General features: G+C 43.9%; 1 protein-coding gene across 1 annotated transcript in view; it reads left to right on the forward strand.

The window, feature by feature from the left end:
- SRP68 (signal recognition particle 68) overlaps positions 1-17,301 on the forward strand; it is a 39,496-nt gene that overhangs the window by 13,058 nt on the left and 9,137 nt on the right. Inside the window, exons 9-10 of the mRNA XM_058704195.1 lie at positions 12,765-12,863; positions 15,170-15,234. Of these exons, the coding sequence (XP_058560178.1) occupies positions 12,765-12,863; positions 15,170-15,234 (164 nt within the window). The remainder of the gene's footprint in view (positions 1-12,764; positions 12,864-15,169; positions 15,235-17,301) is intronic.

Here is a 17,301-nt window from a genome sequence, read left to right on the forward strand (position 1 = left end):
CACAGAGATGACCAAAGGAGGGGAACGGTCCTCCTTAATGTCCCAGATACACTATCTAAAGCTTTCGTGTTTTTACCTTTTTAACTCTATGGAGTGGGTAATACTCTTATTTTACAGATGGGAAAACAGTGCTTACCTTTAAAACCATGCCATTTTTTCTCTCCCTCCCTCTCCCTCTCTGCCCCTCCTCTGTTCTCTTGGTCTCTCAAAATAAACAAACTTAAAAAACAATTTTTTTTAAAGGTGGGGGGTACCTGGGTGGCTCAGTAGGTTAAACATCTGACTCTTGGTTTCAGCTCAGTCATGATCTCAGAGTTTGTGAGTTCAAGTCCCACGTTGGGCTCCATGCTGACAGCATGGATCCTGCCTGGGATTCTTGCTCTCCTTCTCTCTCTGCCCTTCCTCTGCTGTCTGTGTCTCTCAAAATGATAAACTTAAAAAAGAAAATAAAAAATCTTGCCCTTTTGACTCCAAAGCTCATGTTCCTTGAACTTTCCCGTGTACCAGGAAGGCTAGTAGCAGGATCATTTAACTTGGCTTTGATGAACAGCTAATGTAATCTTACTTAATGCAGTATACAAGCAGAGTCCTGGTTCCCTGGGAAAGACTGAATGAGCAGAACCTTCACTGAAACAAATAGTCCTTGGGGTGCTTGGGTGGCTCAGTCGTTTAAACATCTGACTCTTGATCTTAGTTCTTGATCTCAGGGTCACAAGTTCAAACCCCACTTTGGACTCCATGCTGGATATGGAGACTACTTGAAAAAGAGGGGCGCCTGGGTGGCTCAGTCGGTTGAGCGGCTGACTTCGGCTCAGGTCATGATCTCGCGGTTTGTGGGTTCGAGCCGCACGTTGGGCTCTGTGCTGACAGCTCGATCTTGGAGCCTGCTTCCGATTCTGTGTCTCCCTCTCTCTCCGCCCCTCCCCCGCTTGTGCTCTGTCTCTTTCTGTCTATCAAAAATAAATTAAAAAAAAAGGAAAAAGAAAAAGAGAGGGAGAGCGGGAGAGAAAAAAAAGAAAAAGTCCTTGGCAGGGGAATCGTCTCCAGTTCAGTAGTTAGTGGGAGGAGAAGGAATAGTGGTGTTTTATCTGAATTTATCTTTTCTCCTGCTTTGTACACATAATTAGAAAATAAAAATTCATCTGGGGGAAGATCTTTTTGCCTTATTTGTGAAATTAACTTGAATTAAATTAGATGAAGTGAAAGCATTTTATGACTGCATGTGAAGCCATTGCTTTTGAAATTGAAGATCATTTCAGTCATGTGATGACTAGTTCAGCTTTGTGTATGTGTTTAAAAGGACCACTCTTAAACTCAGGTGTTAGTATGCGTGAAGGGTCGACTTCTGGATCTATTTATTTTGAGAGAGAGTGAGTGAGTAAGCTGGGTCGGGGCAGAGAGAGAGGAAGACAGAGAATCCCAAGCAGGCTCGGTGCTGACCATGTGGAGCCAGACATAGGGCTTGAACTCAGGAACTGTGAGATCATGACCTGAGCTGAAATCAAGACTCGGATGGTTAACCACTCAGGTGCCCAGTAGCCACTCTTTTTAAAGCAGTTCAAGATTGGCCAAAAGTTTGATAGTATTGACAAGAAAATAACAACGTTATTCCAGCCTCGAATAGGTTAAAAAAAAGATACAGGTGATCCTTGAACTATATAGGTTTGACCAGGCAGGTCCACCTGTACGTGGATTTTAAAAAAAAAATTTTTTTTTAACGTTTATTTATTATTGAGAGAGACAGAGTGTGAGCAGGGGAGGGGCAGAGAGAGGGAGACACAATCTGAAGTAGGCTCCAGGCTGAGCTGTCAGCACAGAGCCTGACACGGGGCTCGAACTCACAAACCGCGAGATCATGACCTGAGTCGAAGTTGGACGCCCAACTGACTGAGCCACTCAGGTGCCCCAATGTGGATTTTTTTTTTTTTTTTTTATAAATCTAATGCTTTGAACATATTTTCTGTACGATTTTCTTAATGTTTTCTCTCCCCTGACTTATTTTATTATAAGAATATAGGATGTAACAGAGACTGTACTATGTAGAATGCAGTATATACCAGAGGGGAGGTGGTGGGGGTGGGATGGGTGAAAAGGAGGACAGGGATCAACGAGTACACGTACCTGGGCGCCTGGCTGACTCAGGCAGAGGAGCCTGTGACTCTTGACCTCAGGGTTGTGAGTTCATGTGCCATGTTGGGTGTAGAGAATAAGTAAATAAATATTAAAAAGTACGCTTACCATGATGAAAAAAATAATACAGTGATTAAAAAAAAAAAACACAAAACATACTCAAGGCCCCACTCCTCAGAGATTTTGATTTAGTAAGTCTGAGTTGGGGCCCAAGAATTTTTCTTTTTTTTTTTTTATTTTTTTATTTTTTTAATGTTTATTCATTTTTGAGACAGAGAGAGACAGAGCATGAACGGGGGAGGGTCACAGAGAGAAGGAGACACAGAATCTGAAACGGGCTCCAGGCTCTGAGCTGTCGGCACAGAGCCCGACGCGGGGCTCGAACCCACGGACCGTGAGATCATGACCTGAGCCGAAGTCGGACGCTTAACCGACTGAGCCACCCAGGCGCCCCCAGAATTTGTTTTTCTCATAAGCTCCCAAGTGGTGCTAATTCTGCTGGTCCAGGGACCATGCTTTCAATAGCTCTACAAATTATAATTGTTTGTTAGATATTTGTGAAAAGACGAAGGAAAATTAAAAGGCTTTGGCAAGCACAAAGAGGGAAAATGTAGTATTTCCCATCTGACACAGAAAATAGGTGTTCGTAGACTGTTTATGTTATTGGCGAGGCTCCTATCAACAGGAGACTCTTAGTAAGGTTTTTGTGTAGTCAGAAGTTCTGCTGGGATTTTTTTTTTTTTTTTTTTTTTTTTTTTTTTACATTTTTTTATTTATTTTTGGGACAGAGAGAGACAGAGCATGAACGGGGGAGGGGCAGAGAGAGAGGGAGACACAGAATCGGAAACAGGCTCCAGGCTCCGAGCCATCAGCCCAGAGCCTGACGCGGGGCTCGAACTCACGGACCGCGAGATCGTGACCTGGCTGAAGTCGGACGCTTAACCGACTGCGCCACCCAGGCGCCCCTCTGCTGGGATTTTTGACTTCATGGGCCTGCGCCCTTGACTGCCACATTGTTCAAGGGTCAGCTGTATTCGGAGTCTGTCATCTCAGTACATCTGCTAGTCCTGTGTTCTCACCTCATTGCCAGTGTTTGCGTTTGTGTAGTTAAGTGTATTTTACTTAATATCCGTTTTAATACACACAGATAATGGCAAGTGCGCTTTTTATTTTTAAAAAAAAAATTTTTGTTTTAACGTTTATTTATTTTTGAGACAGAGAGAGACAGAGCATGAACGGGGGAGGGTCACAGAGAGAGGGAGACACAGAATCTGAAACAGGCTCCAGGCTCTGAGCTGTCAGCACAGAGCCCGACGCGGGGCTCGAACCCGCGGACTGTGAGATCATGACCCGAGCCGAAGTCGGCCGCTCAACTGACTGAGCCACCCAGGCGCCCCAAGTGCGCTTTTTAAAATGCTGTTTAATCAAAGCACATCTACTGGGCATTCGTATTCTGTACAGTTTTTAAGCACTGTAAACGATGGTGCAGTGAAAACTAGATGGACTTTTCTGTATTTTGGATTACTGTTGTAGGATAAATTGTGTAAAGTGAAAAATACCACGTAGACTTAAAAATAGGTATGTTTGATCTCTTTTTTTGATTGAATAAAGTTATCTAAGTTAAGAATTTTCAATCTTGGGGCATCTGGGTGGCAACTTTGCCTCAGGTCATGATCTCGCAGTTCGTGAGTTTGAGCCCTGCATCGAACTCACTCTGTGCTGATGGCTCAGAGCCTGGAGCCTGCTTCAGATTCTGTGTCTCCCTCTCTCTCTTCCCCTCCCCCACTTGCACTCTGTCTGTCTCTCTCTCAAAAATAAATAAACATTAAAAATATTTTTAAAACAACAACAAAGAATTGCGGCACCTGGGTGGCTCAGTCGGTTAACCATCTGTCTTTGGCTCAGGTCATATTTCACAGTTCGTGAATTCGAGCCCTGCATCGGGCCCTCTGCTGTCAGCACAGAGCCTGCTTTGGATCCTCTGTCCCCTTTTATCTCTCCCCATCCCCTGTTCTCTCTCTTAAAAAATAAATAAACATTAAAAAACAGCAAAGAATTTTCAATCTTGATGTACTGGAGGTGATGTTTGTTTTAAAATTCTGTTAGTAAGTGCGTGCCCAAAAAAGCGAAGTGGAAGGATAGCAAAAGGTCAGTGTATTTGATAGTTTGGGTTATTTCTTCATAAGCTATGTTTTGTTAACTGGTATTTGAAGTCCTTAAGAAGAAGAGTATCCTTCAGTAAGTAACTCTTTGCGATAATATAAAGGCTCAGTAGTGAAGGTGGTGCATTGTTGTGTTTTATCATTTTCTAAAGATCTCTAGCATTCATTTATCCATTATCCTTTGTGTCTTACTTACATTGCTGAAGTTACTCAATTTATTTATGTATTTGTTTGTTTGTTTATTTATTTATTTTTAAACGTTTATTTTTGAGAGAGAGAACAGGTGAAGGGCAGAGAGAGATGGAGACAGAGGATCTGAAGCAGTCTCTGTGCTGACAACAGACAGCCCTGTGTGAGGCTCAAACCCACAAACTACGAGATCATGACATGAGCCAAAGTCAGACGCTTAACTGACTGAGCCACCCGGGTGCCCCTAAAGTTACTCAGTTTAAGAACATGCAGGTGCTTCTTAACACAAGGGAAAGAGCCCTTCCCGCTGGACACGTTTTATGCGGTTCCACAGAGAGCTGGCCTAGGATTTTATTTTGAGAGTAAGTCAGGATAAGTAGCCAAGGTTTCTTGCCCCGGCTCCTGCGAGCTTTCACTGCTAAATGTAGCTGCACCTCAGTCAGGTTGGGTCATTAGAAAACCTGACATAAGGCTTGACCCACTGCCGGTGAAAATTGTAATGTGCAGGTACGCCAGCAAGATCGTATGGGTTTTTAATTGCTATTCCATGGGATATGGTGGAGTGTTGGAGGGTGTAAGAAATCAAAGGGAGAGAAGGAGCCATATGAGGATGTTTTTTGTAAACATCAAAAAAAACCCCAAAATTTCCATTTGGGAGAGTAAAGGCTGAAGATAAGATTGTTAAGATGGTAGGGGTTATGGGAGGGGGAGGGGCTACATGGGGGAGGGGCACTAAGGAATCTACTCCTGAAATCATTGCTTCACTATATACTGATTTGGATGTAAATTTTAAAACATAAAAAATAGAGTTAAATTATCATTAAAAAAGGTTAATGGGTAAACTGTACAAAAAAAAAGAATGTTAAGATAGTGAATTTCAGGGGCGCCTGGGCGGCGCAGTCGGTTAAGCGTCCGACTTCAGCCAGGTCACGATCTCGCGGTCCGTGAGTTCGAGCCCTGCGTCAGGCTCTGGGCCGATGGCTCGGAGCCTGGAGCCTGTTTCCGATTCTGTGTCTCCCTCTCTCTCTGCCCCTCCCCCGTTCATGCTCTGTCTCTCTCTGTCCCAAAAATAAATAAAAAAACGTTGAAAAAAAAATTAAAAAAAAAAAAAAAGATAGTGAATTTCATTGGTTAATTTTCAGTGTTAAACCAATCGTGTATATCTGAGGTAACCCCACTTGGCTGTGATACATTACTGTACTTTTTACAGACTGCTGGATTTCCGTTGGTAGTATTGAAGAATTTTGCACCTATTTTAATGAGGAATAGTGGCTTATAATGTCTTTTTTCAGAATTTGGTATCAGGGTTACACACAACTTCATAAAACAAGTTTGGAGATTTTCCTTCCTTGTTTCTGAAAGAGTTTATGTCATATCAGTATTTTTCTTTCTCAAATACTTGTTATAATTCACTAGTGAAAATACTGGGCCTGGAGTTTTCTTTGTAGGAAGTTTTTGTTTCTTGTTTTCTTTTTTGGGATGGGATGTAATTGACATAAAACACATACTTCCAGGTGTACAACATAATGAGTTGATACTTGTGGGAAGGTTTTTAAAATTTGTTTTTGCTTGTTTAAAAAAAATTTTTCTTCTGTAATCTGTTTTTTCGTGACATACATCCAAGTTAGCACATGGTGCAACAATGATCTCAGGGACAAATTCCTTAATGCCCCATTTAGCCCATCGTCCCCCCACAACCCCTCCAGCAACCCTCTGTTTGTTCTCTGTGTTTAAGAGTCTCTTGTGTTTTGTCCCCCTCCCTGTTTTTATATTATTTTTGTTTCCCTTCCCTTATGTTCATCTGTTTTGTCTCTTAAAGTCCTCATAGGAGTGAAGTCATGTTTGTCTTTCTCTAATTTCGCTTAGCATAATAGCCTCTAGTTTCATCCACGTAGTTGCCAATGGCAAGATTTCATTCTTCTTGTTTGCCAAGTAATATTCCATTGTGTGTGTGTCTGTGTGTGTGTGTACACACCACATCCTTTTTTTTTTTTTTTTTTTTTTAATGTTTATTTATTTTTGAGAGAGACAGAGACAGAATGTGAGTGGGTTAGGGGCAGAGAGAGAGGGAGGTACAGAATCTGAAGCAGGCTCCAGGCTCTGAGCTGTTAGCCCAGAGCCTGACGCGGGGCTCGAACTGACAAGCTGTGAGATCATGACCTGAGCCGAAGTCCTACACTCAACCGACTGAGCCACCCAGGCGCCCCGACACCATATTTTCTTTATCCATTCATCCATTGATGGACATTTGGGCTCTTTCCATACTTTGGCTATTGTTGATAGTGCTGCTACAAACATTGGGGTGCATGTGTCCCTTCGAAACGGCACACCTGTATCCTTTGGATAGATACCCGGTAGTGCAGTTGCTGGGTCGTAAGGTAGTTCTATTTTTAGTTTTTTGAGGAACCCTCCATTTCAGAATGGCCGCACCAGCTTGCATTCCCACCAGCAGTACAAGAAATCCTCTTTCTCCACATCCTCTGTTGTTGGCCTGAGTTGTTGATGTTAGCCATTCTGACAGGTGAGGTGGTATCTCGTGGTTTTGATTTGCGTTTCCTGAATGATGAGTGATGTTGAGCATTTTTTCATGTATTGGTTGGCCATATAGATGTCTTCTTTAGAGAAGTGTCTATTTATGTCTTCTGTCCATTTCTTCACTGGATTACTTGGTTTTTGGGTGTTGAGTTTGATAAGTTCTTTATAAATCTTAAAATTCTAACTCTTTATCTGATAGGTCGTTTGCAAATGTCTTTACCCATTCTGTCAGTTGCCTTTTAGTTTTGCTGATTGTTTCCTTCGCTCTGCAGAAGCTTTTTATTTTGATGAGGTCCCAGTAGTTCATCTTTGCTTTGGTTTCCCTGGCCTCCAGAGACATACTGAATAAGAAGTTGCTGTGGCTGAGATCAAAGAGGCTTTTGCCTGCTTTCTCCTCTAGGATTTTTTTTTTCAACGTTTTTTTTTTTTTATTTATTTTTGGGACAGAGAGAGACAGAGCATGAACGGGGGAGGGGCAGAGAGAGAGGGAGACACAGAATCGGAAACAGGCTCCAGGCTCCGAGCCATCGGCCCAGAGCCTGACGCGGGGCTCGAACTCACGGACCGCGAGATCGTGACCTGGCTGAAGTCGGACGCTTAACCGACTGCGCCACCCAGGCGCCCCACTCCTCTAGGATTTTGATGACTTTCTGTCTTAACGTTTAGGTCTTTCATCCACTTTGAGTTTATTTTTGTGTATTGTGTAAGAAAGTGGTCCAGGTTCATTTTTCTGCATGTTGTTGTTCAGTTTTCCCAGCACCACTTGCTGAAGAGACTGTCTTTATTCCATTGGATATTCTTTCCTGCTTTGTCAAAGATCAGTTGGCCATACGTTTGTGGGTCCATTTCTGGGTTCTCTATATTGTTCCATTGATCTGAGTGTTTTTGTGCCATAAAAATAATTTTTTTTAATGTTTGTTTTTGAGAGAAAGAGCACAAGCAGGGGAGGGGCAGAGAGAGAGAGAGAGGGAGACACAGAATCCAAAGCAGGCTCCAGGCTGTCACCACAGAGCCGGATACGGGGCTCGAATTCACAAACCACGAGATCATGACCTGAGCCGCAGTCAGACACTTAACCAACTGAGCTACCCAGGCACCCCTGTTTTTTGCTTGTTTTAAACAAATATAATTCTTTTTTTTTTTTTTTAATGTTAATTTATTTCTGAGGTAGAGACAGAGCACAAGCAGGGGAGGGGCAGAGAGAGAGGGAGACCCAGAATCTGAAGCAGGCTCCAGGGTCTGAGCTGTCAGCACAGAGCCCGACGTGGGGCTCAAACTCACGACCTGTGAGATGATGACCTGAGCCAAAGTCGGTCACTCAACCGACTGAGCCACCCAGGCGCCCCAACAAATATAATTCTTTTATTAGATAAAGCACTCAGATTTTGTTTCATCTTGTGTCCTTTGGATGAATCTTATTTTTAAAAAGGATATAGGGGCGCCTGGGTGGCTCAGTCGGTTAAGCGGCCGACTTCGGCTCAGGTCATGATCTCGTGGTCAGTGAGTTCAAGCCCCGCGTTGGGCTCTGTGCTGACAGCTCGGAGCCTGGAGCCTGTTTCAGATTCTGTGTCTCCCTCTCGCTGACCCTCCCCTGTTCATGCTCTGTCTCTCTCTGTCTCAAAAATAAATAAAACGTTAAAAAAAAATTAAAAAAAAAAGGATATATTAATTTCATGTACAGTGTTGAATTTATTGACATTAAGTTTATAATGTTCCCTTATCCTTTTAGTGTTTGTAGGATGTGTAGTGTTTGTTAGCTCCTGTCAAGTGCCTAGTTGATGTTCTGATTGCAGTGAATACAGTTATCTCTGGGTATTAAGGATCTTACAGTAGGGCATTAGGGTCACTTCTGAATATCAGAGATCTTCAAATAATGTGGTAGATGTAAAAGATCTTGATCGAACAAAAGTGTGTCAATCCCAGAGAATCCTGGTAAGGTTTTAACATTAGAAACAGTTCAGTGCCTAATGTCGTATGTCACACATATACCAAATCTAGCGGGTAAATAAAATAATTCAGGTACAGTATGAAATAAAGTTTAGTTAAATCCTTAGATGTCAGGTCGTGCACTGTAGCTGATTACATGTCTATTGAATTGAATCAGACATGGGTTATTAACTATGGAAAATACCCTTTGGCCATTTGAGGTTGATCCCAAGAAGAACCACTTCCCCCTTTGTGCCCCTGCCAGATTATTTGGCTGGATATCACACAGGCCCTGTCCACCTTGCCCGTTCTCGTTATGTGGAGTTGTTCTTTGCCCTGGGAGCCAAGAGCTGTGCCTTGGAGATGCGGACTCCTGGTTTCAGTGCTTTAGTGCTGCTTTTCTTTTGTTTTTTCCCTTGAAGATCGTAAGTAATCTCCACACCCATCTTGGGGCTTGAACCCACAACCCTGAGATCAAGAGTTGTGTGCTCCACCCACTGAGCCGGCCAGGCACGTCTTGAGTGTTTCTTAACTAGTACTGCTGTTGCCCCTCTCTAGGAACTGGAATGCAAGAATTGGGTAGGCCCAGTGATGTTTGCTTGTAGAGCTTTTATGCCATTTAAATATTAGAACAGCGGTTTACTGAAAAGCCTGGAAGGAAGAAATAATTCAGGGAGATAGAGTGTTAGACCAAAAAGACTGGAGCAGAGAATAAATCCACTGCCAAAATCCAGTTGCAACATTCTTGGTCTCCTGAGCCAGACTTTAAGTCTTTGTGTGCTAAATAATTGCCTTACTTTATAATTTGTTTCTGTTTTGTTTTGTTAATACTTAATCATACCTGAATTGTCACTGGTGGTTGCATTGTGAAAATGTTGTCAGGCAGCTCTTTTGGGGAGGATGGCAGGTTTGATGAGTCTTATCCTCGGGTCATGGTTAATATTTTAAAGTATGAGTGGAAGGGAGACCATTTGTCCCCTTCTCTCTCTCTCTTTTTTTTTTTTTTTTTTTTTTTAAATCTGTTCCTTAAGGGAGGTTTGTGTTCTTCTCCTTTAGCAGATGTCCATGTGTTGTTTCCTGGCCCCTAGTGGCCTGGGGAAGGCTTGGTCCCATCCCCTTGGTTCTCCTGCAGGTGCAGTGCAGAATGTGGTCAGACTCGTCTTGTCAGTCTCTTAGTCACACCGCCACCTTCCAGCAGTCTTTGTAGACCAGTGAAAACAGTCTGGAAGCCCTTTTGAATAGCAGGGGGTCTGGTCTCTACCCCAGGACACACAGCAGCTGCTTTTCCTCTGCACGCGTACATGGCCCTGAGACATGTCTTGAGGCTGTCGAAAAACACATCCTGGGGTGTCCCAAGTTCTATAAAAACTGATTAGAATTTTTTAGTTTATTAGGTCCGAGTAACACATTACTTCTGGGCTTAAGGTTTCTCTGTCTCATAGGCACACCTGGAAAAGGTGCAGGCCTACCACAGATTCTTAGGCAGGGAGGTTGCCACTTGAGTACAGGAGCACGTTCTTGTTGGTTCTGTGGCAGACGTGAGGGGTCTGCATGCAGATCCTGAGGAATCTTGCCTCTCCACGGAGGGCGGATCTTGTCCCATTGTCTTTCAGGGCTATTAGCCTCCCAGATAGGCTTATAAATACGGGTGAAAGTAGCAAAGTACGTTTCAGCCTTTCTGTTTGCAGACCTCTTGCCCAGTGCGGGGCGAACCCTGAGAAGCTCTGCTGCAGAGATTAGCGATCTCTGAGTCACTGTGCTGTGTGACCGCGGGCCCTCCCTTGCCGTGGGCTTTTTCCTGCAATGTGGTTTAAGGCTTCTGTAAAACTCCTGCTGGAACGGAGGCTTTCGTGGGAGCAGTGGGAAAGTTTGCTTGTGTTCAGCACCTTGGTGCCGAGGTGTCCTTACTCAGAGGGAACGGGGTGACCCACGGCAGTAAAGAGGCTGAGCGTTTCGCATTGTTTCAGTTACTTGAGCCACGCTCTCTCTACAGGAAGGCAGACCGCTCCTAGGTAGCTGGCGAAACAAGGCTTGCTCTTCTCTTAACTTCATATACCCTTTGCCCGAAAAGGCAAAACCCTCCCCCGACACGGTGCTGGACGCACAGGCTCACCCTGCCTGCTAACAGTGTGGCTGGGGGTTCGTGTATGGTCGTGGTCGGTGGCAAGTGTGTCTACAGGTCTTACTCCAGTTGTTAACTGTTACGTGGCCACCCTAGCCCACAGGTTCACACTTCAAAACCTTTGGCCAGGAGGTTTGATTCAGTTATTGCAGAGGATCTTGCTAACTTGAGGTGCTGCTTAAGAGTGTTTTATTGGGGCGCCTGGGTGGCTCAGTCGGTTAAGTGTCTGACTTCGGCTCAGGTCACGATCTCACAGTTTGTGGTTCAAGCCCCGTGTCGGGCTGTGTGCTGACAGCTCAGAGCCTGGAGCCTGCTTTGGATTCTGTGTGTGTCTCTCTCTCTCAAAAATAAAGATTAAAACAAATAATAAATAAAAACTTAAAAAATAAAATAAATAATCGCTACACCCAACATGGGGCTCGAACTCACAGCCCCGAGATTGAGAGTCATGTGCTCTACTGACTGAGCCAGCCAGGTGCCCCCTCACAGAAAGCTCTCTTGGACAGTGCTCTTCAGGTTTCAGCAAATTAATGGTGGCCATGTTTGCCTTTATAGGTTTATAGAATGTGCCCTTGATTTTTTCCTAAGTTAGTGATCAACAGGAAAGTCAATATAAGTAGAAAAGTATGTTTGATTTATATTGGGTAATTCATAAGGACGTTTTTTGTTTTTGTTTTTTTTTTTCCACGGGAAACCAGGAAAAACATAAGAGTTCTCAAGAGAAGAAAAGGTTTTTCTATAAGCCCCTACCAGCCTCTTCAAGGAGTGGGCAGTACTGGGTTTTTTCTTTTGGGCTTAAAGGTCAGTTGAATGTCAAGAGATTAGATTGGATGTATGTGTGGAAAGTCAAATACAATAATGGAGTGTTGATGTTTTAAAGTCACAGTGGGTCCATCTCCTTTCTGCCTCTCATCCATTCCTACCTGCTCGATCAGATTCTTTACAATGGTAATGTGGTTTGGCAGGTACTCAGTTCATGAATCACTCTTCCCTTATCCCTGCTGGCTGGCAGAGGGGTAACCACACCCTTGAACTTGTACAGAGACTGTCGTGGAGTGCTTGTCAGCCTCAGCATAGCCACAGGGAATATCAGGGTACAAGATTTCTGTGGTGAAGGGAGCTTCGTATGATACTTAAGAGAAATATATTTTTAATTGGGTATTGGTTGGCCCTATTACTCACTTGCTTGGACCTAATAGAAATCCAGAATCAGTGAGTCTTGGGGTTACATTTGTAAGGGCAATTCTGCTGGCGCACAGTAGAGTTTCAGACCATTTGTTCTGGCATGCTGTGATTCAGTGTGGGGTGTGCTGTGCTTCAAGGATGTCAGACGCAGGTCCTGAGCAGAGGTAGGAGTGTGGGAGGAAAGTGGTAGAAAGTTTTATGATAGGAAAAAATTTCAAGCATCTATCGTTTGACAGTTTCAGATCAGTTATGCAGATTCTTTCTCAGTATGTTCGCTTTATATTTATATGTGAATATATATAAAATTCCATTTCCATACAAATAATGAGAAAGACTGTAAGAAAAATCTTACATGGTGGAGAAGAGTGACAATTGAAATGGTCTGTGATTTAGGGTGTTTTGGATGTGTGTGTTCAATGTGTAATGGGAACCAAGGCACTGTTATGCCCTCCTCCCATTAGAGTACTGTGGCTTACTCAGAAGAAAATCTTTTACTTCATTCCGTCTTTGTGTAGGCTGAGAGTGAAGAAACCAAGGAGCGTCTGTTTGAATCCATGCTCAGTGAGTGTCGGGACGCTATCCAGGCCGTTCGAGAAGAGCTCAAGCCGGATCAGGTAGGACTATCATCTGGGCCCCAGGCTCTTGCTTGGGGCTGAGGTCCTTCTCAGTCTGTGTGTCTCATTCTCAGTGTGGGAGTGGGGCAGGGGGTCCAGTGGTCTGAGTGCAGGGACTCTTAGCCATGGTATTTTTAGCTATGGTGGTCTGCTAACAAACAGATGCCTGTGAACTCCATCAGATTGAGAGATTTTTCTCTCCATCCTCTTCCTCTTAATGGGTTCATATTAAGCCTTTGGTCTCAAGTTCATAGCTCCAGGTAATTAATTCTCCAGTGCCCCCTTTTTTAATATCACTGTGATTCTTTCGGGCATCTGGGCTGAAAACCTTGGAACCATTTTTATCTCTTCATATCACCAGCATCCCTGCTAACTCTCTTTGTGACTTCTGTCTCCACTTGTCCACCCCTCCCCCACCCCCACCCCGACCCCGTTTCTGATTAGCCTTTTGTCTTAGACTGCCACAGAGGTCTGACTGTTCTTTACCATCTTGGTCTGGGTTCAGTTCTCCAGGTCTTTCCTGCTGGTAGCAAAAAGTGGGATCTTTCTTGATCCCATGTCACTGTCTCACTGAAAAACCCAATGATACTCCCAGTTCTAGAGCAGTGGTCTCCAAACTTTTGTAATAGTGCACCCAGTAAGTAAAATGGAGCATGTACCTCTGATACGCTTATTTGTAAATATATAATGTATTATTTAATAGAAATGAGGTAAACATAAGTAGAAGTTCTCATTTTCTTCTTATACCACATTCGTTGGGTTGTGTGCACCCTGCTTGAGAGCTCACTGGTCTAGCAAGTGCAGTTCCAACTCCGTGAGCTGGATTCTGGGCCTTCCCATTTCCAGATTGTACTTTGCTGCTCCCCTCTGGGTCCTGTGCCTCAAGCTGCTGTATTCACCATCTTGTTAGTAGGCCTTTCCCGCCTCCGTGCATTCCTACCCTTTTCTCCTTTCCCTGCTCACACCTGGCTTGTCCCTCCTCTTCCTCTTCACCCGTCCAAACCCCGCCCTGGTGTTCAGTGTCCAGCTCAGAGCTCACCATTTCTGGGAAGCCCGCCTGCACCGTCCTGGCCTATAAAGGTCTCCCCGTGTTCTAAATATCTAGCACTTGTGGCTGTAATTTTTGTTTGGTATTTTGCCCAGAATTACCTTTTAACATCTTATGTATTGTTTCATGTTTACTTTGTTAAATACGTTTTTTCAAGATTATAAGCATATTAAAAGCAACTTTATATTTTAGCGTCTGCCGTGGTGCTTTGAGTAAAAAACATTAATAAATATTTGTTAGGCTGTGGACCTGTTTCCTTTATCATTAAGCCACCTTTGTATTTTATACTTCTCTTCATCCACTTAATAGGTATATACAGAGCCCCGCCCTCCATCATTCACCTTGAACCCACAGGAGTTGCAGGGACCCCTCACAGCGTGTGGTAAATATGGTGATACCAAGGTGTCTTAGTTTCCTGTGGCTGCTGTAACATTACCACAAGCTTAGTGGTTTTGAAAAACACACATCTAATTCTCTCCCACCTTCAGATGGCCTTTAGTGTAAGACTGGTTCGTAGGGCTGCATCCCTTTGGAAGTTCTAGGGGAGGAATCCATTCTCAGCATTCCAGAGAAGGCGTTTTTCAACTTCTAGAGACCACCTACATTTCTTGCGTTGTGGCCCCTTCCTCCATGCTCAAAGCCAGCAGCTTGGCCCCTTCACTCCTCTCTGACCTCTGCTTCAGTCCCAATACCTTGTCTCTGTCACCGGCCCTCCTGGCTCCCTCTCAGAAGGAGCCTGTAATTACACTGGGCCCACCTGGATAATCCAGGCTGACTAAGACACCCTTAACTTCTTCACATCTCTTACCATGTGAGGTAACACCTTCACAAGTCCTGGAGTTAGGATGTTCACATCTGTAGGAGCCATTGTTCAGCCAACCACAAAAGGCTGAGCTGATAGGCCAGAGTTTGGATCTCAGAACGCTCATCCGAGGTGCAGACCCTAAAATGGAACCACGGGCTGTGGACTGTCTGTTGTTCATGCTTTGGGTCTGGACACTGGGAGCGGTGGACAGGAAGCATGACTGGCCGTAACTCTGAATTCTCTTACGTAAGTCCAGTTTTCAGGTGCTGGTGACAACCGAGTGGCCCTGCTGTTCTAGAATATGCCCAGGAGATCTTTGATATTTAAAGATCCCTAATTTACTAGAGCTTGTGCCTGTGCTCCAGGGCACTTTGGGGACCACACCATGGAATGAGGGGTCAGAGCCAAGGACAGGGTCGGCTGTTTTACCTTTACCTGTATTGCTTTCCGCAGAAACAGAGAGATTACACCCTCGAGGGGGAGTCGGGGAAGGTATCTAATCTTCAGTACCTGCACAGGTAAGGGCTGTCATTTTTTTTACTTTTTCACAATGTAGTAAAATATATCATTGGAATGAAAGAGTATATATAACGTTTATGTGTATTTTAATATTATATAGTAAATAACACTAACAAACGTATGCACGTTTTATCATAAGAGTGTATATACCGGGACGCCTGGGTGGTTCAGTTGATTAAGTGTGCAACCCTTGATCTCAGCTCAGGTCTTGATCTCAGGATTGTGAGTTCAAGCCTCGCACTGGGCTCTGCGCTGAGTGTGAAGCCTACTTAGGAAAAAAAGAAAAAGGAAAAGAGTATATATACTGCATTTGTATGTTATTCTGTGACCCGTGTAATTTTAAGTGTCGTATGTTAAGAACGAGAATACAGCTAGTAACTCCAAAGCTCCCTGTGGCCCCAGCCTGGTTATTCCTCCCTCTCTTCTACAGGTAACCACTCTCCTCCTCGTGCCAGACTCCTAAAGTTACCCTCCTCCGTGTTCTGAATGTTTTCCATCATCCCTTTTACATTTAAGTTCAATTTCAACTTAAGTTTAACTCTATATTGAGTTTATTTTGAGTGCAGCATAAGGATCTGCTTCACCTTTTTTCCGTTAGGATGATAGGCTATTCCATTACAATTTATTGACTATGCAATCCTTCCCCCACTAACCTACAGTGCCACTCGGTCAGGCCTGCATCCCGTTTTCTCCTCACGTGCTCTTTTTTGGACCCTCTTCTGCTCTGCTGATTGGTTTTCTGTACTCACACCAGTACTTGATTTCCTGTGACTTTGTAGTAAGCCTTGGTGTCTGGTGGAGCAGGTCCCCCGCCAGGTTTTTCCTCAGACGTAGCTGGACTCTTCCTGTCCCTTTGCTCTTTCATAATACGTCTTTAAATCACTTTGTCAGGTTAATTTTTTTTTAAGGTATGGCTCATTTTCTTTCACAGAAGAAGGATGGAAGGAAGAGTGACCTTTTTGGAACTTCATGAGGAGAAGTAAAGTGACCTGGGAACACTGCACTTCTCAGATTCTCTACCCCATGTGACCTTGAAATCTTCATTACTTAGTTGTGGCTCGTAACTTTTTTAGTGAACTTGGCTCTATTTTCAGCCATTCCCCTAACCCCTCCCTTTTTTTTTGAGAACAAAACTGTGCAAACACCCTCTGTCTACATTAGAGAATTCAATATTATGTGAATGTCCAATTGAGTGCCAGATGACTCGGAGGGGTATCGAACAAGAACGTCTCTTTGATGTCCTGTATCGCAGCAGTTCGGTGAGAAAGCCAAGGCCCAGGAGGTTAGGGAGCGTGTTTGTAGTTAACAGCCACAGAGAGTCGGGAGTCAGGAGTTGATCCAACTTCCTATCCTTGAAAAGACCCTGAGCTTCAACAGGACTCAGAAAACCTTCAAATTGTGATGCCTCCATGCCTTTGAATCCCTTCTCCCATTTGCACATCTAGCTGGTACCTGGACCGTGGATGGGGTGCCTATGTGACTAAGTCAGTTAAGTGTCCAGCTTCGGCTCAGGTCATGATCTTGCGGATCGTGGGTTTGAGCCCGTGTCAGGCTCTGTGCTCACAGCTCAAAACCTGGAGCCTGCTTCGGATTCTGTCTGTCTCTCGCGCTCGCTCTCTCTCTCTCTCTCTCTCTCTCTCTGCCCTTCCCCACTCGCACTCTGTCTCTCTCTCTCTCAAAAATAAACAAACATTTAAAAAAATTTTTTTTTTTTTTTAACTAGCTGGTACCAGGACTCTGAATTTAAATTAGGCTCTAGAAGCCAGCTTTGGGGTAAATTGACAGCAGGAATCAATTAGCTGTTGTATTTTCATAAAACTCTGTAAAGATGTATCTAAATTCCTTTACCACTCTGAATAATACTTTGTTTTGAGAATCTCATTTTTTTGAAAAGCTTTAGGAAAATCATCTCATGATCTTTCCCATTTCTCAGAAGCAGCCACTTGTCCTTTTTTTTTTTTATTTACATCCAAGTTAGTTAGCATATAATGCAACAGTGATTTTGTGAATGAATTCCTTAATGCCCCATTTAGCCCATCCCCCCTCCCACAACCCCTCCAGCAGCC

This window comes from Neofelis nebulosa, chromosome 16 (assembly GCF_028018385.1).
Source record: "Neofelis nebulosa isolate mNeoNeb1 chromosome 16, mNeoNeb1.pri, whole genome shotgun sequence".
Lineage (NCBI taxonomy): Eukaryota > Metazoa > Chordata > Mammalia > Carnivora > Felidae > Neofelis > Neofelis nebulosa.